This window comes from Pituophis catenifer, unplaced genomic scaffold, assembly GCF_029215685.1.
Source record: "Pituophis catenifer annectens isolate HBS135680 unplaced genomic scaffold, rPitCat1.0.hap2 SCAF_2, whole genome shotgun sequence".
NCBI classification, from domain to species: domain Eukaryota; kingdom Metazoa; phylum Chordata; class Lepidosauria; order Squamata; family Colubridae; genus Pituophis; species Pituophis catenifer.
This window is the reverse complement of record NW_027256882.1, coordinates 144,858,885-144,884,923: the sequence shown is the minus strand read 5'-3', so window position 1 is coordinate 144,884,923 and position 26,039 is coordinate 144,858,885. Positions and strand designations below refer to the sequence as shown.

At 37.3% G+C, this 26,039-nt stretch overlaps 1 protein-coding gene across 2 annotated transcripts in view; it reads left to right on the top strand.

Moving 5' to 3' along the window:
• Positions 1–26,039, top strand: part of LOC139312704 (ABC-type organic anion transporter ABCA8-like) — a 76,094-nt gene that overhangs the window by 13,961 nt on the left and 36,094 nt on the right. The window contains exons 9-20 of one of the 2 annotated variants that reach the window (XM_070937716.1): positions 3,391–3,562; positions 4,621–4,679; positions 9,236–9,346; positions 11,374–11,549; positions 13,395–13,514; positions 13,911–14,049; positions 15,848–15,938; positions 16,750–16,889; positions 18,489–18,608; positions 18,864–19,047; positions 23,175–23,338; positions 24,473–24,600. In XM_070937716.1, coding sequence (XP_070793817.1) covers positions 3,391–3,562; positions 4,621–4,679; positions 9,236–9,346; positions 11,374–11,549; positions 13,395–13,514; positions 13,911–14,049; positions 15,848–15,938; positions 16,750–16,889; positions 18,489–18,608; positions 18,864–19,047; positions 23,175–23,338; positions 24,473–24,600 — 1,604 coding nt within the window. The remainder of the gene's footprint in view (positions 1–3,390; positions 3,563–4,620; positions 4,680–9,235; positions 9,347–11,373; positions 11,550–13,394; positions 13,515–13,910; positions 14,050–15,847; positions 15,939–16,749; positions 16,890–18,488; positions 18,609–18,863; positions 19,048–23,174; positions 23,339–24,472; positions 24,601–26,039) is intronic. The other variant, XM_070937715.1, reaches the window with a different exon arrangement.

Genomic DNA, 26,039 nt, shown 5'->3' with positions numbered 1-26,039 from the left:
CAAACCACATTCATATTGTGACATTTATTAAGTTATACCACCTCTACCAAACACTTGGCCATTTTTCAACATTCTAACAGCACATAAAATTTGCTTTTCAGCATTTTTTTTCTTAGATACAAACATTCATAGTATTCATTTTATTTTTTTTCTTTGATATGCCACTATCATCAACATATTTCCCATATCATTCCCATATTTTTAAAGTACTACTATCAGGAATATTTTTTCTCACTTAAAGCCCTTGTTCTCATTTTAATTTTTGTGTGTGTGTGTGTGTATTTTCTTTGCAGTTACTGCTTCTTTTCTTTCATCTTTTCACCATCTTTCTTCTTCTTTCATCTTTCTTCACAGTGTCTATCACCTTAACACCACACATTTTGGTGGCAGTCTGCAACATTATTTCAAGCTTCATTTTTTTATGAACCTTCCCATTTATTCATTTGGGAGATTAATTTGTTTTCAAATAACTTTTCAAACTGGACCAATCTATTCTCTCCCTGCAATCATTCTACTTCCATTCTCATTTCTTTCACTATTTTTCTCCAAATCCATTTTTCACAGGATTATTACTTGATAATTATTGTAAACCTGCTTGTCTGACATTCAGAACCTCTCTTCATCTTTATATGCTTCTCTCATTCTTTCAGTCCTTCATCATAAACGATCAATTGAATCATCCTTATAGATTTATATTCTTTTTTTTTTTGCCCCATGTACACATGAATAAACTTACACTTAAACCACATAGTTAAAACAAGGAGATCTTTTTTCTAAGTAGATGCACATCAAACAATCATCACTTTCATTCATTGGCCAAATAGTTTAATCACTTCTGTACCTTTCATCCTTTTTTCTATTCATCCACCCATATCATCTAGCAAAATATTCCTCCCTCCCCAGGATCTAATTCACTCAGCATGCTACACAACTTTCCCCAAACCTGATACTGATTTTTCCATTATTACTGCATTCTAAAACATGATACTAAAACATGTTAGTATCACCAACCAGTGCATTCCTATTTTCATATACCTATTCCTATTTTCATATACAACTGCAACAATCTAGATGACCAATTCTTACTTCCTAACACAGATCTTTGCCCTTTCATTCATAATTAAAACATGTCTTCATTCATACGCCACAAGATTAGGCTGCCTTTATTCAGATCTATTATGGCACCTCCCTTTATCTTAGTTTCAAAGACCTGAAATATATCTGGTTTGTTTTATTTGCTTTAATGGTTACTTAATGTTTTCTACCATATACAGTATTTCCCTTAGAGCCTATATTGCAATCCTCCATGTGTCATAGTCATTACAGATGGGGTCTTAAAATTTGACCTCTTCCTTCTATCATGGCTTTCAAACCAAGACTTTCACATAATCTTTTTTCGTTATATAGATAAATTACAGGGTAGGATAACCAAGAGCCAGGTTGGTGTAATGGTTAAAGTACTTGCTTAGAAACCAGAAGACCATGATTTCTACTCCCACTTTAGACATGAAGTCAACTGTATGACCTTGAGCCATTCACTTTGTCCCAGTCTTTGGAAGGAGGCAAGGGCAAATCTCTTCTTGCCAAGAAAACTAGGGATTTGTCCAGGCAGTTTTCAGAAGTAAAAAACTGACTCAAAAGCACTCACAGACAAACAAAATGTAGGTTAGTAGCAGAGGTGGGTTTCAGCAGGTTCTGACCAGTTCTGGAGAACTGGTAGCGGAAATGTTGAGTAGTTCAGAGAACCAGTAATAAAAATTCTGACTGGCCCCACCCCGATCTATTCTCTGCCTCCCACGTCCCAGCTGATCAGGAGGAAATGGGGATTTTGCAGTAACCTTCCCCTGGAGTGGGGTGGGAATGGAGATTTTACAGTATCCTCCTCCTGCCATCCCCACCAAGCCACACCCACAGAACTGGTAGTAAAAATTTTGAAACCCACCACTGGTTAGTAGCCTTATTTATACCAGTGCTACATGTAGATTTGTCAGCTAATGATATAGGTAGCAAGATTAGCAAGAATTCTCAAATGAATTATATATTCCTGTTTGTTGCTTTGGTCTATTTTCCTCTTTTTTAGTTGTTGTTTTTTTTTACTGAAAAGTTTTAAAAGTTTTACAGACATTTCCCCTTCCCTCTCCCTCCTCCCCTTCCAACCCTCCCCTTCCCCTCCCTCCCCCCCCCCACTTCCCAGAGCAAAATACAGGGTATAACATTTAACAATCATAAGCTAACATAAGCTAATTATCTATAGCCTCCTATCCCCCTCTTGAACTTTTAACTCCCCTTTTACCAAACTAAATTTAAGTACTTTATAAAATCTCATTGATCATTCATAAACTATTTGAAACTTTTTAGTCCGATATTTGCCTTAAATATAATCAATCCATCTTCTCCATTCTAACATATATTTCTCATTTGAATGGTCCTTTAGATATGCTGAAATTTTTGCCATTTTGGCTAAATTTACTACTTTTAATGTCCATTCTTGAATAGTAGGTAAATCTTCCTTCTTCCAGTACTGCGCCACCAAAAGTCTTGCTGCAGTTATTAAGTTCAGAATCAAATTAGTCTCTATAGCCGCACAATCTGTAATTATACCTAACAAAAACAACTGTGGAGTAAACTTTATCCTTTTTTAAAAAATGTTTTGAATAATCCACCATATTTTTATCCAAAATGCTTTAACTTTTTTTACAAGTCCACCAAACATGAAAATAGGTAGCATCAACACAATCACATCTCCAACATTTGGGTTGTAGGTTTGGGTACATACGAGCTAACTTTTTAGGATCCAATTGCCATCTATAAAACATTTTATAAAAATTTTCTCTCAGATTTTGAGCTTGTGTAAATTTTACATTTCTTACCCAGATCCTTTCCCATGTTTCCATCATTATTGGTTCTTCGAAATTTTGTGCCCATTTTATCATACAATCTTTAACTAACTCTGTCTCCGAGTCTATTTCTATCAATATATTATACAACCTTTTTATGTGCATTTGACTCTGATCCCTAATTTGTTTTATCCAATTTTCTTCACTTTGTGTAAAACCAATTTTCTGTTTTTTTTCCCATCTATTCTGCAGCTGTACATACTGAAACCAGGTTTGAACTGCCCTTTCCTCTCTTAATACATTCAGAGGCTTTAACTGTAGTACATTTCTTTCTGTAATCAGAAGTCTTTTTTAGTTTTGATGTAGGTTATGATTTATAGGGAGCTGAACTGACTGCATCAATTCAGTTTATTGTCGGGTTCACAGTTACGAAAATACTGCAAAAGAACAATGAAGACTAGCTTTGTACTTTATTGTATGTTCAATATGAACATTAAGAATTTACAGTTAGCTTGGATTTATGACAACTTGCTGTTTGTAAAATACTTTTTAGACAAATATGGGGTACCTTATCCTCCGTTGTTTTTCTTGAAGAAGACCTATTGGTGTAAACCAAATAGCCCCTATACTGGTGATGTTCCTACAAATGAACGGAGTCACGGGAGTATCTTCAGTGACAATGCTGAACCTATGCCTCCTGAATTCGATGGGAGAGAAGCCATAAGGTAAGAGACATTGAATCTGGACATTTATTTTACTTTATTTTACTGAGCCTTGGTGGCACAGTGGTTAGAGTCCGGTACTGCAGGCTACTTCTGCTAAATGTCAGCTGTCTGAAATTTGGCAGTTTGAGTCTCACGAGTTGACTCAGCCTTTCATCCTTCCGAGGTGAGTAAAATGAGGACTTAGATTGTTGGGGGCAATGTGCTGACTCTGTAAACCGCTTAGAGAGGGCTGTAAAAGGACTGTGGAGTGGTATATAAGTCTAAGTACTATTGCTATTGCTATTGTTATTGCTATTGCTATAGGTTCTGCTCTCAGAGGACATTGGGGGAGATGCATTCATAAGGAGAAAATAATATGCTATAAGAAATACATTTCTGCTGCAACAGGTTTGGCTTTGACTTATGACCATCTGTTCAGCAACCATTCAAAGTTGTGACAGTGCTGAATGAGGGGGACTTATGATTGGTCCTTGCACTTGTGGCTGTTATAACATCTCTGAAGTCACATGATCACAATTTAGCCACTTGGCAACCATTATGATGGTTGCAGCATCTCAAGGTCACATGATTGCCATTTCCACCCTCCCCAATGACTTCTTACAAGCAAAGTCAACAGGAAACTTTTTGGAGGTTACACATTGCTTGCATTCCCACCACTTTTCCCCCCCATCTGCTTGCGCTCTGTAGTGCCAATCCTCAGTTTCCACCGGGTCTGCTTGCTTGAAATTCCCTCTTCCACATCATGTTATATGAGGTCCTCACTTAATGACCCATATGGTCCTGGTGTTAAGCATGGCAACCACATCACTTAGTGATGGGCTATACTAGCCTGAGGACTACCTGCATTGTCTTTATCTTTATATTATATTTTTATATTTATTTTATTATGTCTATTGGACATATACCAGAGGAAAATGCATCCCATATCTAATATTTACTATGACATATTAAATGCTAAATTAATATTCTGCTATTTCAAGGTGATATTTTGGGTGATTTTGAAATTTGTATGAAGAATCCCACAATGTACTGACAAATAACTATTTCACTATTTTTAGGTTAAATAACATTAAAAAAAATTATAAAATGAAAAGCACAGAAACAGAAGCTTTGAAAGGTAAGATAACTGCACTTTAGAATATATATTATTGATTCTATAAAATAGGACAGAAATAGCACAAAATATTTCGGAAGCAGGACATTTGTAATATACGTAAATACAATTCTTGAACCTCTAAAGTTAGACCACTTTTTAAAAATAAAATGGGTACAACCTACAATGATTGCCTCATAAGATGTTTGGCAAGAAAACAGAGTAAATATATAAAATATTACAAGTCTTGTCTGACCTCACATGGTATCTCAGGGATCAAAATGCCAGCAATTCATGAGATGCAATAAATTGACATGATTTTATTGGGATTTTGGGGACAAAGAGGGTATTCCAAGCTATTGTGTGACTTGTAGAGAAAGCTTCCTGAGATGCTTTAAATTTAAGAATTACATTTACCTAACTTTCAAAGGTCATCTTTCTGACCAATCTCCAGGGCTTTTACACCTTCATCTCTACATTCTCCATCAGCTTCCTGGGCACAGTTTGAAAAAGGAACAGCAAATTGATTTTTTGATAGGAAGTCCTGGGGGAAACTGGTTGTATGAGTGCCAGAATAAAGATAACTGGCACTAAGAATCGGTAGCAATTATAATTATATATTTATTTATTTTATTATAATTATTTTATTGTAGTTATAAAAGCAATTATAAAATTCAGAATTAAAAAAGCCTGAAGAACTCGGTGTTTTACTCATAAAATGCAAAACAATGAATTCAAATTTAGGATGGATGGAGAAAAGAAATAATATCCTGTCGTGTAAGAATAAGTTTCAGGAAAACATTTGGTTTTAGAACTGCTTAACAAAATAGGATAATTGTACGCAATTGAAAAGTGTTTTAGGATTCCCGCTATTCAGAAGAGGAACTGCATATCCTAAAATAAATCAATGGAGGACACAAATTAAAACAATATTCTTTTTCATTGCTCTGTGACTTGTTTCTTGTCCCTCACAGTCCCTCAGGTTTAGCTGCTTTGCCAAGAACAACATAGATTCTTTTTTTTTTTATTGAAAAAGTTTTCAAATACAATTTTTCCCCCCTTTTTTCCTTCCCCCCCTCCTCCCTAACCCCCCCTCGCCACCCATCCCCCCCGTGACTTCTTCACACCAAAAACCTAATTCATAACAGATTACATAATATTTTACCATCGCCTTACTCCCTCCTCTATATACTGACCCTTACTTACTAAAAATATTATTAATATTGTTACTTTCCCCTTTTACCATACATTTCAAAAAAAAAAAAGCAGTCTGCTATAACATTGTATGATAACTTCTAGTTTAGCATAATATTATTATAACTCCCAATTTAGCAATAATCTGCCCTTTTTGTCCTCCCCAAAACTTATATCTATGTATTATTACAACATTTCAAAGCAACCTTCAACTTTAAGACTGTATAATAGATCCTACTTTAACATTTATTCTTTGTGTATATTAATATAACATTTCAAAGCAGCCTTCCCCATAAATCCTAATTTAACATTTATTCAACTCTATCCATTTCCTCCACTACCCTAAATATATCACTTAAACATCCCTTTTCTTAAACTAATCCATCAGTAGACTAACATATTTCCACCCACTTTCCTACAAAATTATCATGCACAACAATTCTTAATATCTTCAATCCACTGCCCACTCTGCTAATATATATATATATATATATATATATGTATATATTCCGTTATTTAAAAAAAAAAAGACAATAACTTTAAATTTATAATCCATATAATATCTTCTTTGATGTCTTTCCACTGGATTGTTGAGTCCCTCATCCATAATTGGGTAACGTAGCATCCTGGTGCAACAGTTTGTTCAAAGTCTTCAGTCATCATCTGCCCCCATCAGTAATGAATATCCTCATATATATATAAAAGTAAAAACAACCACCCGAGTGACATTATGATTGTATTCCATATAGTTGTAATTGTGGCTTTCATCAGGATTATTAATTCCCATCATCGTAATGGGTAACAACCAGATCTTCTGCGTGCCCCAACGTAGCTCTCTTGCCTTGTAGCTCAGAATAGTTATAATATATTTATCAATACAAGAAAAAAATCCAAAATAGATAATTCAAATCCAACAGTTTAAGGCTCTTTTCACATCCCAAAATTACGGCATTGCAGAGGTCTGTCACTGTCCTCAGGATGATATTAACCAATACTTCGCCTCCACTATCTTTTCACATATTCATTCATTTTTTTAAAATCACTGGCTTCACCGTTGCTTAATTTAGAAATTTCTGTTTTTATGAGACCTATTTCTTTTTTTCTTTTCTTTTTGTGGGTTTAATTTCCATCCTGTTTTCCTTTCTACAAGTTGTATATCAACTGATCGGTTTTCATTCTGCTTTATAAGTTGATCTTGTTGGTTTTGTTTTTGTATCTCATATTTCTTTTTTGCCAATTGCATATCAGCTAATTGATTTCCATACTTGTCTTTAACTTGGTGAATCATCACGTTGAAATCAGATGCCGCTTCTCTCATATTTGTAGATAATCCAGCTGGCGTATCGAGAGAATCCAAAGACAATTTGTCTACAGCAACCTCTGTAATTCGATGTTTTCCCTTTATTTCCAACTCCTTCTGCTTATCCTGTATTGTGCCTATAGATGTTAAGTTCATTTTCAAAAATTTTTGATAAAATTCTTCCGCTTTTTCAACAGTATCTAATTGGTATCTTTCTCCTTGATATCTCAATATTATGCCAACTGGGGCATCCCACCTAAATGGAATATTTCTGTATTTTAACTCAGTCACCAGAAAACCAAATTTCTTCCTTTCCATTAACATCTTGGGGGGGAGCTCTTTGTAGATCCATATCTTTCTTCCATACAATTGCAAAGTAGAATTGAAGGAATTTTGCACAATATTATTCCTAATTTCCTTATCTGTAAAATAAATCACCACATCTCTAGGCAATTGCCTTTGCTTTGCAATCCAGGAGTTTATTCTGTACACTCTGTCAATCCTACAAAACACTTCCTCAGGTTGAACCTTTAAAATCCCAGCCAGAATTTCAGAAGATATTTTCCTTAAATCATCTCTGTTATTTTCCTGCAAACCTCTGAGTCTGATCGCATATTCTGTAAAATTGTAATGCACCATTAGGACCTCTCTTTCAATCCGTTGTTGTAAATTTTCTGCATTACAAGACTTTTGTTCAACCTCCATTTTAGATTTTTCTTCTGAGCTATTGTCTTGAATATTTGTCAAATCATTTTCAATTTTTTGTATTTTATTATCCAAATTGTCCTCAATTTCTTCCACTTTAGACTCTAATAAGTTAGTATTTTCATCCAACTTAATCATAAATCCTACAAAACCATTAGCCATTTTTATAATCTTTCGATCCAGAATATCAAACTTTAATTGCACTAATTCTTTAATTTCCTGCTTAAATTTTTCAAAGTTCTGATTCACAATCTCATCCCTTCTTACAATCTCCTCCAAAAGAAATTCAATTATATTAAAATCAGTTTTCTGAGACTGGAGCTTTAAAACTTGGTCACGTAATTTGTTAATGGGGGAATCCCCCCCCCATTGCTTGTTTGTCCGGCTTTAATGCCATGTTTCAACACAGGCAAACTATTTTTTTTAAAAAAAAAGAAAAGAGAGGCAGCAGAGAAAAAAAAAAAACTTCTTTCCAACCAAGATCAATATCAAATCTCCAGGAAGAGAAAAAACACAAAAGTAGAGCTTTATTTTCAAGTGTAGCCAAAAATATTTATTCAGCTACTTTGTATCTCAATAGGAAACGGAAGGACTCTCCCTTTCAGCCCCTTCTCAAGCCTCGGCAATCGCCCTTTTTAAAGATTCTTTTTTCCTTTTCCTTTTCCTTCTTCAATAATTGTTATAAAATAAGTGAGATACTTGCAATTCAGGGTCACAGGTCCAGCTCAAATCCCTTCAAATGTAACCAGGAGCATTTATTCTGCTACTTTGTAACTTAATAAGAAACGGAAGGACTTTCTCTTTTCAGCTTCCCTGCTCCAGTTTCGGCAATCGCCATTTTAAAAGGTCTTTTTTACTTTGTTGAATATCCTTTGCGAAATAAGTATTAATACTTGCAATTTAGGGTCACAGGTCCAGATCCAAATCTCATCATCTTTAGTTAATCTGTTAAATATCTTAAGAAGCTTGTCTTCGTAGCCTTGTTCTGCAAAAAGGCAGAAGTCTCCCAACGCCCGGAGCGGGCGGCGAGTGCTATAGGGAGCTTCCTCCGCCCGCCCCCAAGAGTAAAAAAAAAAAACCCCTGGGGGCTACGGAGAGCTCTACCTACACTCACCTGCTCTATCCCACATTTCCTCCTGGAAATGGGGTTTTTCGAGCCGCCTTTGCGCTGTACAGGCGGCTCTTTACAGGCGAAGGGGCTGGCGGTCCCGAGAGACCGTCTGGTGGCTACGAAGAGCAAACCGGAAGCTCAACAACATAGATTCTTAATATTGGGGTAGTGCCACAGCTATGTGTGAACAAAGCCAGCATGATTTCTTCTGTTACATGCCTCAATGTATCATTTAATATATACAGCAGATATGGCTTCTTTATATATTAGGATTGTCCTTGGATATTTATGAAGGTCAGATCACTGCAATACTTGGTCATAGCACATCTGGAAAAACTACATTGCTAAACATCCTGAGTGGACTTTCCAAACCATCTGATGGTAAGAATCAAAACTTTAAAATGAATTCAATTGCCAAACAAATCTCAAAGTATGTTTAGAAAAGTGAAGCCCTGTTGGATCTAATCATGGTCCAGTCTTGTCCCATTTTCTGTTTTCCACAATAATCAACTAGGTATCTTCATATATCTGGCAGTAATTATTTTAATTTCTTTACATCAGTTTATAATTTGAATAACACAGATTAGATGTTATAGGCCTAGTTAAATACAGGTAGTCCTTGACTTACAACAGTTCATTTAGTGACCGTTCAAAGTTACAACAGCACTGAAAAAAATGACACATGTCCATTTTTCACACTTTTGACTTTTGCAGCATCCCCGTGATCATGTGATTTACATTCGAATGCTTGACAACTTGTTCATATTTATGATGGTTGCAGTGTTCATGTGGTCACCTTTTGTGACCTTTTGACAAGCAAAATCAATGGGGAATTCAGATTCACTTGACAACTGTGTTATAAATTAACAATTGCAGTGATTCAGTTAACAACTATGGCAAGAAATGTCGTAAAATGGGGCAAAACTGACTTAAAAATTTCTCACTTGGCAACATAAATTTTGGGTTCAGTTGTGGTTGTAACTCAAGGATTAACTGTATTATTTTAGTACTGACATGACATTTTAAATTTATATTCCAATATGCAGGTTAATATTGATGTCTCTTTGAAAAATGTTTAGCTATTTTCTTCCCAGTAGTCTTTAAAGGAGAGTTAGTTTGATACATTGGTTTAACCACGATAGAAATTGGAAGACTGGGACTTGTAGTCTTACCTTAGGCACAAAACCAGGTCAGTGACCATGGGACAGCCACTCCCTCTCAGCCCTAGGAAAGGAGCAAGGGCAAATCATTTCTGAAACATTACCAAGAAAACTGCAAAGACCAGTCAAGGAGTCACCAGGAGTTAACCCTGAGTTGAAGCTCTCACCCACTCAGGGTTTTTAAATGCAGCTCCAAGCGTAGCATCCTAGCGTTAGGTGATGAAGGGATGAGTAATGGAAACTGGAGCATACTTCTTTGGGAATGGCTTCATCTGGTGCAGCAGGGAAGCTGGAGAAAGCTTTGCCTCTCCATGGTGTCTTGGAGAACTCCCAGACTGTAGCACAGACCAGCCCCTATGGTGTGTGGGGGTGGTAGGGGTGGTACAATCCCCTTTAGTGCTAAGTTAAAAGTAGCTTTAGGAAGACAATCATTAGTACTTATACTATAATGAATTGGATAAACAACAGAAAAAAACCATTTGAAAAGCAGGCTTTTAATTCATCATACACTAAAGTAATAGCCTATTGAATAGAATAGAGTAGAGTAGAGTAGGGTAGGGTAGGGTAGGGTAGGGTAGGGTAGCGTAGCGTAGAATAGAATAGAATAGAATAGAATAGAATAGAATAGAATAGAATAGAATAGAATAGAATAGAATAGAATAGAATAGAATAGAATTCTTTATTGGCCAAGTGTGATTGGACGCATAAGGAATTTGTCTTTGGTGTATATGCTCTCAGTGTACTTAAGGAGAATAAAATACATTCATCAAGAATAAAAAGATACAACACTTAGTGATAGTCAAGGTTACTAATAAGCTATCAAATCGTACTAGGAAACAAATAAAAACAATATAAATCGAAAGATATAAGCAACATGTTTATAGTAATAAGTGGGAAGAGATAGATACTAGTAAGGAAGAGAAGAATAATAGTAATACAGTCTTAGTAAATTATTTAACAGTGTTGTGGGAATTAGTTGTTAAGCAGAGCGATGTCATTTGGGAAAAAACTGTCCTTGTGTCTAGTTGTTTTGGTGTGCAGTGCCCTGTAGCGTCTTTTTGAGGGTAGAATTTTTAACAATTTATGTCCAGGATGTGAGAGGTCTGTAGATATTTTCACAGCCCTCTTTTTTACTCATGCAGTATACAGATCTTTATTTAATTATTTATAAATATATTTATAAATATAATTATTTATATAATTTAATTGGAAAATTCTCTATGTAATCTTTTTTACTAATGTTTACAGGTTTTGCATCCATACTCAAGTACAATGTATGTGAAAAGGAACAAATGGAAAAGATTTGGGAAATAAGTGCTATCTGTCCACAATTCAATATTCAGTTTGAATTTTTAACAGTAAAAGAAAACTTAATGACATTTGCTAAAATAAAAGGGATACCATCTAATGCTATAGAAAAAGAGGTAATAATGGATTCAGTTATATTCTGTTGTCCTGCACAGATCGGTGTTGCACTGATGGTTATGTTCTACAGTTTTCCTTTTTAGCTTTTTCCACTGCAGGACATTTCTTCTTTAGATTTGATAACATTATTCTGTTCTGATTGTATTTAGCCAGTCCTTTCTAGAAAACATGGCTTATGCTTTTGAATCAGTAGGACAAATGTGTTGATAACCAACTTAATGGAAAGCACTGGGGAAGTCAGGAGATTCAGACAGTTCAAATGAATATAAAGATTTATTGCAAGCTTTATTACAAGAATCTGACCAACTAACGGTCAAGGAAAATAAGCAGGAGATAAGAAAGGGATTCAAGGTGGGCTCGACTTAGTTCTCTTGTGGGCGTGCAGGGACTAATGACTTATGATGCATTTGACCCCTCCTTCAGGCTCAGCTTCATCATCTCCTACACTTAATTGCTTAACTGCTCAATTTTAAAACCATTTTTTTCTGGATGTTATATTTATTGGCTGTCATAAATCTGGTATATTTTTTAAAAAAATTACTCCCATGTCTTTTACTTATACAAATGTTTGGAGCCTACTATGCTTTCCATTTCATTCTTCCAAGTTCTCTCTAAACTACAATATTCATCTGATTTTCCCCATGCTTGCTTATTTCCCTTTGATGAATATTTAGTATAGTATAGTATAGTTTATTGAATAGCCCGAAGGCCTTTTCAAACAAAACAGAAGAGAAAAAGATAAAACAGTTACAAAAATAGCAATCTAAAAATATATGATAGATGACATTAAAATTTTACAATATCAAATTTCAATAGCTAAGTTGCCAAGACTAGATAACCCAAATAGGATAGCTCCTCTCTAACTGAGCTCATCTTCCTTACAATCGATATTTTTTTTTTTTTATATAACTGGCTCGTATTGCCGTCATTCTTTTAAGGTATCAAGTGATCGCTCTTACTAGGGGAGGAGAGTCAGCCCTCAATAGAAATGCTAATTTTTGGCTTATATTCCAGTGGGGAAATTTATTTATAATTGGGGACAGATATTGTTTTCTTACTTCTTGATAGAGACTACATTCGAATATTATATGCGCCGTGTCCTCCACGACGTTTACCCCACATATGCATATTCTTTTGTCATACGGGATTTTCCGATAACGGCCGAATCTAACGTTGGTATCTAGAAGTTCGAATCTAAACTTAACAAATAACTGTCTCTCCACTGATGGCATTTCTAAATGTAAATACTTTTCCAGAGTGAAAGTTGTTTTAACTGCTGTCAGCAGTTTAAGGGAATGAATGAATATTTAAAACTTATTTATTTTATTTACCACCCCAAATTCCACAAAGCACTATTTGAAAAAACCCTGTAATAGACCATTTCTCTGCCAATTGAATCATGGTTTGTTAGCCAGTTGATAGGAAGACTGCCAGCAATGAAAATAAGATGAATAAGCCAAAGTTTATTTTTAAACCTTGGGAAAAAAGCCAAGAGAATTCTGATGTGCAGAATATAATCTGGCTTCTTCAGGAAAAGGATGTGCAAACTATGGCCATGTAAATTTCTGCCTGAACAAGTCGAAAAGATTCAACTTTCAGTGCTTGATATTGATTTACAATGAAATATTACTTACCTGTTGGGAGATCAATACAATGGAAAACATCCAAGCTAAATAGTCAACAAAATTTTATAGTTTTTCAGAAATGAGCAGCAACATAAATAAGATCCAAATATACATTAAAAACTAAATATATAAAATATATGGACATTTCTTTCATTCAGTTATGAGACTGAATTTCTAGGTAAGAAGTGCAAAATAATTGAAATTTATATTTTTTTATAGGTTGAAAAATTGTTGACACTCTTGGACATCAAAGCCATTCAAAATACCCAAGCTAGCCATTTAAGTGGTGGACAAAAACGAAAATTATCTCTTGGGATTACACTTTTAGGAGAACCAAAGGTAAATCCACTATTAGGCAAAAAGTCCCATTGTACATATACCATTAAGTATGCTTTATTTGACGAATGCAGTGCTTTCATCCTTACTGATGACTTGCATAGATAGTAATCATGGAAATTCCTAATTCTGATATGGTTTCCCTTTCTTTCAGCTTTAGCTTCTCAACCCCCTTCCTAATATTTTCTTGACTTTTGCAAGTTAAATGAAATTTGCAATAATTTTAATAGAATTATTTTCTATTATAAAAATAAAATCTTCTAAATGTTATTTCAAAAGCCATACAATTTTACAATATTCTTGTGTCTTCATAATGAGAAACTGTACATCAACAATGAATGCTATGTGCTAATGTTTTAATGTGTTGAATTAAGATATGCAATCAAATGCCTACTGTAGGTATTATTATTAGATGAGCCTACTTCTGGATTGGATCCATATTCTAGACACCAAGTGTGGTCTCTCCTGAATGAACTCAAAGCAGATCGGGTCATTTTATTCACCACCCAATTCATGGATGAAGCTGATATCCTTTCTGGTGAGCAGATCTCATACTGAAGCAGATTAGAATGTGGGAACAGAGATGAACTATAGAAATAGTACTTATTGTAATTTTATTTCTTCAAAGACCATTCTTTCTCCTTCTGTTCTTATCGATTATGTCAGCTGATCCATGTAACTTCTTAAATCCAGTCATATATAGCACTACGCATCAGTCTGCTTCTCCTGTCAATTTCAGGATTTTCATGGATTGCAGCTGTTCCTTTCTCCCCTACTAAGACCATTGAACCTCTTACTCACCTTTTACTTTCAGCAACTTTTTAGATCTGTCAATGTTACTTCCTTTGTTGTTCATTGTATATTTATTGTTCTATCTGCAGATAGAGGGAAATTTATATATTTATGGACTTCTTACTGTCCATCCCCTTCAGATAGATTCAACTCAAAAAGTACTAGAAGACCTTCAAAGTCCCTTCCACCCCTGTGATTCTATTCCCATTCCCATTTCCATGAAATCTCAAATAAAAACGTTTGGATGTGGATACGTAAAAGTTACCATTCTAGCCACTGTTGGCTCATCCTAACTTAAAGGTTCATGCTAGCTTGTCTACTTTTAGTTTGCTCCTTTCTTATGTCAGTAAGAATTAGGTCCACCTTTAAGAAGATGTTGTTTAAATAATCTTCTTGTGAGATAAATATGAGCACCCACAGAGTCACGAACATATAGTCTCTTCAACCTGGTCCAACACCTAGCAGCAGACTCTTTGCCATGAATATGGACAAGCTGCTGGTCACCCAGTGTTAGTCCAATAATGCAAAGAGCTTGTTCATTGTCTCTGTTAAACTTGGCTATTTTCTTCTCATCTTCCTCATTAGCAGGATCCCATCCGGTGGATTATTAACTATGCCCCACAGTCCTTCTCTACGCAGAAGTAGAGTACATTTTGCAGACCAGGATACATAGTTTGTTCCATCCAGCCGGGTTATCATGGAAATATTTGCTGCTTGTTCTAGTGCCATCTTCACTTGGATTGTTTATCACAAACACAGTTTGTTCTATTCACATTAACTCTCAGTTTAGCTATTAACAATCCTAGTTAGTTATGGTTTGCTCTGGGCCCATAACCAATGTTAAGGTTATTGTTGTTGTGTTACCAACCAGCAGAGTAGATTGCACAGTGAAACGTTGCTGAGAGCAATGAATAAGAGTTATGCAAACTGGTTTATCAAAAGCTTACTTTATAGTGGAAAAAACAGTCTCATAGTCTTTAAACGAATTCCAAGTCTTTGCCAGTAAATCAGTCCAGTAGTTACAGAATCTTCTTACTCAACAAACAGTAGTTGGTTAGAATAACAAACTCACTCTGGTTCACAAACCACGATGGTTGCAGATCCATCCAAACAATGATTACAGATAGCACCTCCTCTCAATGGTAGCTTATCATCACAGCTTCATCATCAACAGCAGCATCATAGCAGCAACTTCCTCTCAACAGCATATCATAGCAGCAACTGAACACGTTACAGAAGCTTTGCTTAAATATTCTTACAACCAGTAATTATGTGATTACAGCATGACTCAGCATTAAAGCCACATAATACATATACAGATAAAGTAACAGTACACTTATATTGCCTGGACAACATAGTTAGGCTCAAACCATATCCTAACAAATTCATATGCCAGTCAGTATGAATATTTTATACTAAACCAGTGCTTTATTTTCTGCATTGACTCCACTAAATCTCCAATAACTATATATAGTTTGAATTTGGCATATAGAACTTATTATCAAATGAGATCAACTAAAAAATGCTGTTTGCTCTTTACGTAGACCGGAAAGCTATTATCTCACATGGGAGGCTGCAATGTGTTGGTTCATCCCTGTTCTTGAAGAAAAAATGGGGCATTGGCTATCATTTAAGGTACTAATAATAATATGTTAGTGTTGTGGATACATTTTCATTGTAGTTTAAAAGCTTAATATTAATGCTATGCTGGAATATTTAAACCATTCTTTCAGTCCCTCATTTATTCTTTTCAGGTTTACACCTTGCTTTTCCATTTTGAAATACAAACAATTGAGGCAATTTAGCCAAATGCAAAAACAAATCTCAATAATGGAGAACATTTAAAAGTAACATTTAAAAAACAACAAATAGACAATTTTGTAGAATCATATAAAGAATAAAAATAGTGAAATAATAAATATATCTAAAGTTAGTTTGAAATCTTCACTGTGTGCTTGAATAGTAAGCAAGAAAGACACTGAGAAGCACACTTGAAGAATGAGTTTGGAGTTCCTGCTAGCCATATAAATTGAATGTGTGCAGAAATGTGCAAAAAGGCCTCACAAAGGGAACAATTCAAAACAGAGCTCCTCAATTTGATTGGGGGACAAAACTGTCCTGCTATTTATTTCATAGCTTTATTTATAGCCACATTTTGAAAACTATATAATAAAGTATATATAATAAAGTAGTCTGCAGTACTGTACTCTAAGGAGGAAGGAAGGTGCATTAGTGAGGCAATTGTAAACTAGGTTATAGCCTATTTTATTTAAAAATTGTTTTAATTGTAGCAAGTCAGCTCTAGTATCAGCACTGTTGCTTTATGGAAGTTTAGGATGCATGAGATAAGCTGAAATCTGATTTTTAATTAGAAGGATTCATTAAATATTCTGAATAAATTAACTGGACATTGCTCTTAACCTAAATTGTTATTTGATATGAATAGGATGCATACAAATGAGTTTTGTGACTTTGAGAGAATAACATCACTGGTCAAACACCACATTCCTGCTGCAAAAAAATCAGGACAACGTGAAAATGAGCTGAGCTATATCCTGCCCTTACAAAATGTGGATAAGTTTTCAGGTAATTTTCAAACTGTATAAATAAAATGAATTTAACTGCTGTTTCCTAAAGTATCCAAACAGTTGAGATCATATGAAACATGCTTTCCTGGACAACAGAGGAAGGTTGTTTAATATTATTTTCATACCAAACAGGATGAAATTTTGTATTACCCTAGGTTCGATCCTTTGAGTTATATATGTATAACTGTATAATAAAATGAATTTAACTGCTGTTTCCTAAAGTATCCAAACAGTTGAGATCATATGAAACATGCTTTCCTGGACAACAGAGGAAGGTTGTTTAATATTATTTTCATACCAAACAGGATGAAATTTTGTATTACCCTATGTTCGATCCTTTGAGTTATATATGTATTAAAACATAATAAAAAACCATTTAAAAATCAAATTCGTACTTAACATTTCATATGATAACCATATGAAAACAGAGAACCAAATAATTTAATCAACTGCTCTTTAATAAAGAGACTATAAAACACATCTTTCACAGAAAAAAAGCCATTATCATTAAATGACAGTAAAATGAAAAGATCACAATTCTAACTTCGATTAATAAGACCTATGAAAATAAAATGCTCTCATCCATATAGCAATACTAATTTGTAGTACATAACCATGCTTTCAATTTATAATATATGGTGAATGCAACATATTTTTTGTCAGAATATATTTTTGCTCTTTTATCAATTTATATATTATGGTTACAGAGAACAATGTTTTATTTCACTATTAGAGAATTAACATTACAGCATATATATTTATATCATATATATGTTAAAATAATAATAATGACAGATTCCCTAACAATCTAAGGAAGCAATAGAAAAATAGAGTGAATTGACTTGAATTGAATTTTCAAAGGGAGTAAAATGTATTCCATCCCAGGCTCAGTTTAAATTAATATATATCGTCCAAATACTGTACTGTTTTTAGTGATCTCCTCATATAAATTTGCTTTGGAAGCAATGAATATATTAAATAATACAATTATTTCAATAGTTTTTCTTTTAAAAATGCCAGCATATTACCTAATGTCCATTTCACAATCCTTTGATGAAATAAGTTTCTGTGCTAAATTAACCAACATACTTCTTATTAAATTAGGCTGCTTTTTAGATAATCACTGTCCATTAATTAGTAAATAAAATTTTTTGTCTCTTTTTCTGTCCTGGACAAAACTGTCCCTCTTGCAATTATTTCCAGTTTTTCCAAGATACAGATTTCTCTTTTGGTTTAGTTCATAAACCTTCATAAACAAAGAATAGTATTTTTTTTAAAAAAAAATAATGATTCTGTAGGTAGAGTGAAATAAACCAAAGTTCTTAAATGAACGTTGCCTTCATTGGATTGTTTTTATGTTTCTAAAATGGTGTTACTTTGGATATATTGATTTAACTTTCTCAATCAGATTATAGCTGGTTTTTTATAGGCTCAGGAGGTAAAAAATTAAAAACAAATCTTAAGAACAGTTCACCTAAATTTTCACTTTCTTTCAATTAAATGAAATTACACAAAATTCCAATGGGTATTTGCCCCTTTTCTTTAAGTTGAAAGGATATATCAATTTGGTATGTGTTTTCCCTTGCCCAACACATAGATTTGTTCAATGATATGGATCATCAGACAAACCTAGGGCTCATTAATTATGGAGTTACCATGACGACTCTGGAAGATGTCTTCTTGAGACTAGAAGGAAATGAAAATATAAAGGAAGAAGGTAAAGTATTGTTTTCAATATTGTATTATTTTAAGGCTTCCTTCTGAGAAAACTGTGTTTGGCGGGATTTTCCTTGTTTTCATCTATCATTTCTGAAGACCCAAAGGAAGGTGCTAGACTGATCTTTTGGTAACAGGGGATATAGCCAACAGGAAGAATAGGATGTGAGAAGAGGAAAGAGCAAGCATGGATAAACAAGAAGATTTTCCCTCAGCTGAAATAAAAATATTGTTTTTACTTTTAAAATGGTTTTAGATTATGGAATTCTCCATGTAGGGGAAGCGGCAGGAAAGGATGAAACGGAACAGGATCAGCTTTTGCTCTCAGACACGGGAAAGGTGACTGTGAAAGGCACAGAGCTCTGGAGGCAACAAGTTTGTGCCATTGCAAGAATGCACTTTCTAAACCTCAAGAGAGAGCACAAAATCTGGGGAGCCTTGTGAGTGTCTTTTTAAAAAATAATTTATCAATTTTATCTTTAATACAAAAAGACTAGTATGGAAGATTAGATCATAGCAAGGGTGAAATCCAGCAGTTTCTGACAGGTTCTGGAGAACCGGCAGTGGAAATTTTGAGTAGTTCAGAGAACCGGCAAATACCACCTCTGGCTGGCCCCAGAGTGGGGTGGGAATGGAGATTTTGCAATATCCTTCCCCCAGAAGTGGGGCGAGAATGGGGATTTTGCAGTATCTTTCCCCTGGAGTGGGGTGGGAATGGAGATTTTGCAGTATTCTTCCCCTGACACACCCACCAAGCCACGCCCACAGAACCAGTAGTAAAAAAAAATGGATTACACCACTGGATCATAGACTGTGATCATAGAGTAAATTTGCCTCTGTTAACCTTGAATAAGCTAAAGAAAAAACAGGTTTTAGTAACACTTCAAAGTTGCAAACCTACAGTGTTTAGGAACAAAATTCAAGAGAACATAATGATATTTCACATTTCTCCTTCCAAGTTTGGAAAGAAAACAATGATCTCAGATAGGGGACACTAATTCAATAATTCCAGCTACATCATATCCCTTGCTATGCTTCCAAACTACCCCAGTACTTATTCTACCCAAGCCTAGAGCTGGCATATTTATATTGCTTCTTCTTGCTCGTCAGGGAAGGAAATCATTTAAAGCAAATCCAGCAGCTAGGAGTGAGACAAGATCATTCAGTTCTGCCAAAATCAGAAATTTCAATAGTTTCAGCATTCAATCTTTCCATGACAACAGATCAGTTCCTGTCCATGCCTTATGTTGGTTGTTTCTCATTTTTTTTTCAATTTAGAAAAGTATATTTTGTGTTAGTATAAAATAATTTCAAAACCTCCAAAGTACCATAGTAACACTTGGGTAGATAATACTATTTTGAGATCTTGAAAATATAGTTTTTATTCTATAGATGCAGGTAGTCCTTGACTTACAACAGTTCATTTAGTGACCGTTCAAAGTTACAACATCATTGAAAAAAGTGACAGGATCATTTTTCACACTTATAACCATGGCAGCATCCCCCATGGTCACATGATCAAATTTAGACAGTTGGCAATGGACTCAATTTATGAGGGTTGCACTGTCTCGGGATCATGTGATCATCTTTTATGAACTTCTGACAAGAAAAGTCAATGATTAAATCAGATTGACTTAACAAATGTATAACTATCTTAACAACTGCCATGATTCATTTAACAACAGTGGCAAGAAAGGTTGTAAAATGGGCAAAGCTTAACAAATGTCTCACTTAACAACATACATTTTGGGCTCAATTGTGGTCGTAAGTCAAAGACTAATTGTACTTAATTATGAATAGAATATTCATTCAATGAAGTTCCCCAGGAGATTACTGCAGTGTAAAGAGGTCTGACCAAAGTAATGTTTAGGATTAGTTTACTGCAGGGGTGTCAAACTCAAGGTCCATGGGCCAGATCCGGCCTGTGATATGGTCGGATCCAGTCCACATGGCTATCCTGGAAACAGTAAGGGTCCAGCCTAGGTTGCTTCAGTCCGACCTATCACATCCCAGCAGGCGCGCATGTGCACAGGAGGAGGCAGTCACATGCATACAAGGCCCATCCCATGCCATCCTGGCAGGTGCATGTGTGTACAGGAGGTGGGTGCACACAAGCATGCTGGGATGAGGTGGGCCGGGTCTGTGCTCCTGTGTGCTCGCCGCTTCCTGTGCACATGCACGCCCACTGGGCTGAGCTAAGCTGAACTGAGCTGAAGCAATGAGGACCGATCCCTTACCATTTCCAGGATAGTCACAGTTACTCGGCTTTCAGATTTGTGTGTGTGGGGAGGGCAGCAGGGACTCTGCAGCTGGTCCTCCAAGAAACGGGCATGGGGGCGGCAGCACCAACACCAGCAGCAGGCAGAATCAGGGGAGAGGCATTGATGTGCACCACCAAATGTGCCTGCTCCATCCATCCCATATGGCTGGGACAGGGCAGGTGGCTGTCTGGCATGTCCAGCAGGCCGGACCATGTGCCTCTCCTCTGCGCCTCTGCTTCCAGCTACTGCCACCACCACGGGCCAAGACATGGTGAGGCAGGGGGTGGGGCAGCTGCTGCCAGACACCATCAGCCAACCTACTCTGTCCCATCTGTTTTGCTTATGTTTGGAGAGCAGGTCACTGCTGGTCATCTCCTCAACTTCCTCATAGGTCTTGCCCTTGGTCTGCACGTGGAGCACGTTCCTTTCGCACACCCAATGCACCTTGCCACCACCAAGGCTGCCAGCAGCTCACAGAGGTCCATTAGACCATTGCTGTCGCAGCCTGGAGCACAAGGCTCACCCAGCCTGAAGGAGGCAAAGTGCCATGTAGAGATGATAAAGCATGTCCATTCCCAGAAGGGCAAAAGGTGGCTATGTGAGTGGGGAAAGCTGGATCCCCATTGTCACTATGGCTGCCCAAGCCCAGCCAGGATCACATGCCACCCCCTCCATCTCTGCTGGGGCCTGGGCAACCAGGGTGCCAATGGGGATCTGGCTTTCCCCATTACGGTGGCTGTTTTTTGCCTCCTGGGCCTGGGTGTGTTTTATCACCTCTACTCAACCTTTCTAGCTGGCCCCTTCACCTCCTTCTGGCTGGGCAGGTTTGCTGAGCGGCAGCAGAGTTGCCACCCAGGAGCTGGCAGGGGTAGAGACCCTCAATGACTCACCTCCTTCATCGGGGTTGCTCGGCAGGGAGAGTCAAGCCCTACCCTGCGAGGCAGCAGCTCCAGAGTGCTTTCGGGGTACTACCCGACTGACGCAGCTCCTTCAAATGGAGCCCCTGAGGCTGCAGTCCCTTCCCTGAACTGAAGGCAGCCTTCTGTCTAGCAGTCCCCTCACTGCATCTCCGTTCTGAGTTGAGGGTTACAGCCAAATTCCCTGGTTAGCTGGCATCCCCAGAAGGCGCTGCTCAGCCGTGACACCGGGTAAGTGGTGGGGCGGCTCAGGGGTAACAGGACTTCCCCCTGCATGAGCGGACAAGTCAGCAGGGTGCTACCCAAACCAGTGCACAGGGCTCAAAGGCCCTCTTCCTCCAGCCTTGGGACAGGCGTTGCTTCCTATCCTGCCCCCGCCACACTTCAGGGAAGCCTGGCCAGGTGCCACGTGTTGGATCTGATAGTGGGCAGGTAGCCAGCTGCACCCTCCCCTGCTTGCTGCCATGGCAAAGCGCCCCTCTCATGCACCCGGTGAACCTCAGCACCACTGTAGGTCACTGCAGTTGGGTACATGAGGGGAAAACACTCCACACGCAGGCCAAGGGCAAAACCCATGAAGGGGCCAAAGAGAAGATGACCAGTGGTGACCTGTTCTCCAACTGCAAGCCAAAACAGATAGTGGGGTGGAGTAAGCATGTCCAGTGGTCCACATCACATTCCTCCCCCCGCCTCTGCTTGCTGATTGGACGGCTAGCCTGGTGCTGGCAGTGGGCTCCAGAGCAGCCAGCTGAGGGATTAGCAGGCTATGTCTACAGCCAGAAACCATTCCACCCGCATACAAAGGGCAGCAAGCACATGATGGCCAATATAGCTGCCCAGCTTTAGCTGTCCTGCCCTGTGCTCGCCTCACCTCATCCTGCAGGACGAGCCTCCCACCCAGTGCCCCACCTACCAGAGACCCCTGGATTCCCCCCCCCAACCCTGCCTGGCCCCCACAGGCAGCACTCATGTCAAGTGGACCACGCCACCTGGCCACGCCCAGTCAGTCATGACTACCCTGGTCATGTCCCTTCCCCAGCCCCCAGCCCACAGAAGACAACCACAATGCTGATCCGGCCCTCAATAAAATTGAGTTTGACACCCCTGGTTTACTGCTTTCTTCTATATGCAGATCATAGACAAGTAGGAAATATCTACTTTCCTTTCTACTTCCACAAAGCTACTTTGCTTCTTAAAACATATTAAAACTTTGATATAAATAAGAGTCTGTATGGAAGATTGAAGTTGCTCTCCAGTCCTTCAAGAATTTTTACTTCATTAATTATCAAATGCTTTTGCTCTATACTGCCTAATTTTATAAATGTAATAGAATGGAAATGATCAAACACCACTTTTCTCCTATGCTCAATCAATATTTCATTATCCTAGGATACTACTTGCTGGAGTTATGTTAGCACCTTATATTAGCCAACTTATAACCTACTCTCTTTGGTTGAATCTTCAATATGAAGAGATTCATCCTGGGCTTTATTTTGAGCCAGGGAAACAGTTTTTCAAAGGGACATCAGGACTTCTGGTTCTTAATAATACAGGTAAGAAGGCAAAACAGAATTTGAGACATTGACATGATATTCCTAATGAGGGATCATTCAGTTGGCTCCTAAATTGCCTTGAGAACTTTCTCAACACGAGCTGAAGAATAAATTCAGAGCTTTGTGAGACAGTTGGTGCCTTACTGATTCTTTATAGCTAGCTTCAGAATGCAGGAGAAAGACCTATCAGAATTCTAAGCTGAACCATCTCTGTTCAAATGCATTGCTAAATAATATCAGTTTTAAGAACTTTGGGCACAGTCTTATTTTAAAATGATCTGATTGGAAAAAATCAGGATTAAAGACAAGTGGGTTTTGCTGGGAAATCCTACTCCTTTCTACCAGCCAAAGAGACAAAAGGGAAAAAAGACAGAGAAGGGATTTAGGTGAAAAAAAAGTTGAATTCTTCAAGAAGATACTGAAACAACGTTAACTCAGGTACAGCACAATAAATCTAAAAAGAGATTCTCTCCGATTCCTCACCCATTCCTTTTCTGAGCTAGGACACGTTTAGATCCAAAACAGTTTCAACCATGTTTTAGCAATTTAGAATTCAACAGTTTGTTAGCTAATAATACCTACAATGAATAAATACCAAAATTTATGAGTTTCAAATTGGAAATCTCTCCCTTTAGTGTTGGTTTACAAAACACAAATAATAAAAAGAGGAGCAGGAAATGGGTATACTGCAGTGACGGGTTGGTTCAATCAGCAAATTATGCAATCTCTTATTCTTAAAGGCATTCGGAAACCAGCATATCATTCATAAAATATTATATTAAACAATATGGCCAATTGAATAGCAACTAGAAAACCTCTCTAAAATTGTTCCTTCTAAAATGGTAGCTCTTCTTATAATAATTGGCACCCTCAGCATATTTAAGTTTCTAGAGACAATACCTGCTGAATTATATTATCGTAAAGTCAGTATGTAAGAAATATACCTTTATATAAGCTTCATTAAGGGGGATTACGCTGGCTGAGAAATTTCACTCAGCAATGTTTGGAGGCCATGGTTTCCCATTCTAATGGCAGGTAAAGATATAATTTAATTTAAATTCTGTAGTGCTCATTGCTTGGATGCTTTCTTCTTTGTTTATCCTGCAAATTCATTTTATCTTTTTTTTTCCCCAGGGGGACAAATTGATAATTTTATCCAGGCACTGAAAAGTCAAAACATCTTGATGGATGCCATCTCTGGTAACATAGTCAGTGACCAACTGGTTCACAATGGGGCCATAAAAGTAGACCTTGAAAACAAGGTAACTATAAATTCTTTTCCTCCTTTTTGAGAATGGACCAAGGAATCTAATATGACTGTCTGAGTATATTCAAGAAAGCACTGTGATACTTTAATGGAGTCATAATAACAGAAAAGGGGGGAAAAAGACTACTTCTTCATCTAGAATCTAAAATGGATCCCAAATCCTACAGCAGGAGTATCAAATTCAAGGACCATGGCTCCCAATTCTGGCCCGCGGGGTGCTTAAATCTGGTCTGCAGGGCCAGCCTGGAAATAGCAAAGGACCAGCGTGTGGTGCCTCTGCCAGCCAAAATGGGATGTGGGGGAGCCACATGTGGCCCGTTTTTGGCCTGGACATCCTCCTGCAACACTTTTCCAGGCAAAATGGGGTGCGGGGTTGGCGCATGCCCCCACACAGTCCATTTTTTTGCCTGGATAGCCTACTGCAACACTTTGGCAGCCAAAGCAGGGCATGGGGGTGGCCCCCTGCACCTGTTTTGGACAGCAAAGTGTTTCAGGAGGCTGTCCAGGTCAAAAACAGGCCACACATGCCCCCCCCATGCCCCATTTTCCAGGCCAAAAACAGGCTGTGCATGGGGGGGCATGCCCCATTTTGGCTGGCAAAGTGTTGCAGGAGACCATCCAGGCCAAAAACAGGCCAAGTGCAGCCTCCTGCGCCCTGTTTTGGCCGGCAAAGTGCTGCAGGAGGTGTCCATCCCATTTCCCTCTCCCCCTCCCCGGCCAGCCCACAGAGGAGAACTACAATGCTGATCTGGCCATCCAAGAAATCTAGTTTGACATCTTTGTCCCATAGAGTTGCTAAAGAAACAGTAACTTCTAATCAAAAGGAATAGAGATATATAGTATTTCTACTAGGGGTACAAATGACATTGTATAGATGCAAAGAAGAATGTCATGTGGAAAATTATAGTTTTTTTAATATGATGAATTTTTATTTTACTATGTTAAGAATGTGGATTTTTTTTTAATGATCAAGACTTTTGGTTTCCATTCTAAAAAAATAATTTAAAACTCTATTAAATTTCTAATGACATTTCTGTGGGGTGGCTGTGTTCTGCTTTAATGGATGGTCATATCTAAGAAATAGCATACATATATCAGAGGTCCACACATATGGTCCACAGTGAATGGCCAGAGTAGCTGCTAAACTGAAATTTTTAATATGCCATAAGAAGAAAAGTATAAAATATGCCTGGAATAATCATACTGTTACTAATTTTGTCCTGGTCCTGCCCATTTCTTTGTTATGATCCCACATACTTTGGGAGGAAATTAAGACTTCAGTTCAAGACCAAATTAGACCTTAGCATTCATATGCACCTTTTTTGCCTTTTTTCAAATTAGAAAAAAATCAAATGTTTTTTATTAGAAGTTAAGTTTGCAATTATGTAAATTATATTCTTTAGAACTGTTATTCTCCCAGCACTTTCTTCACTT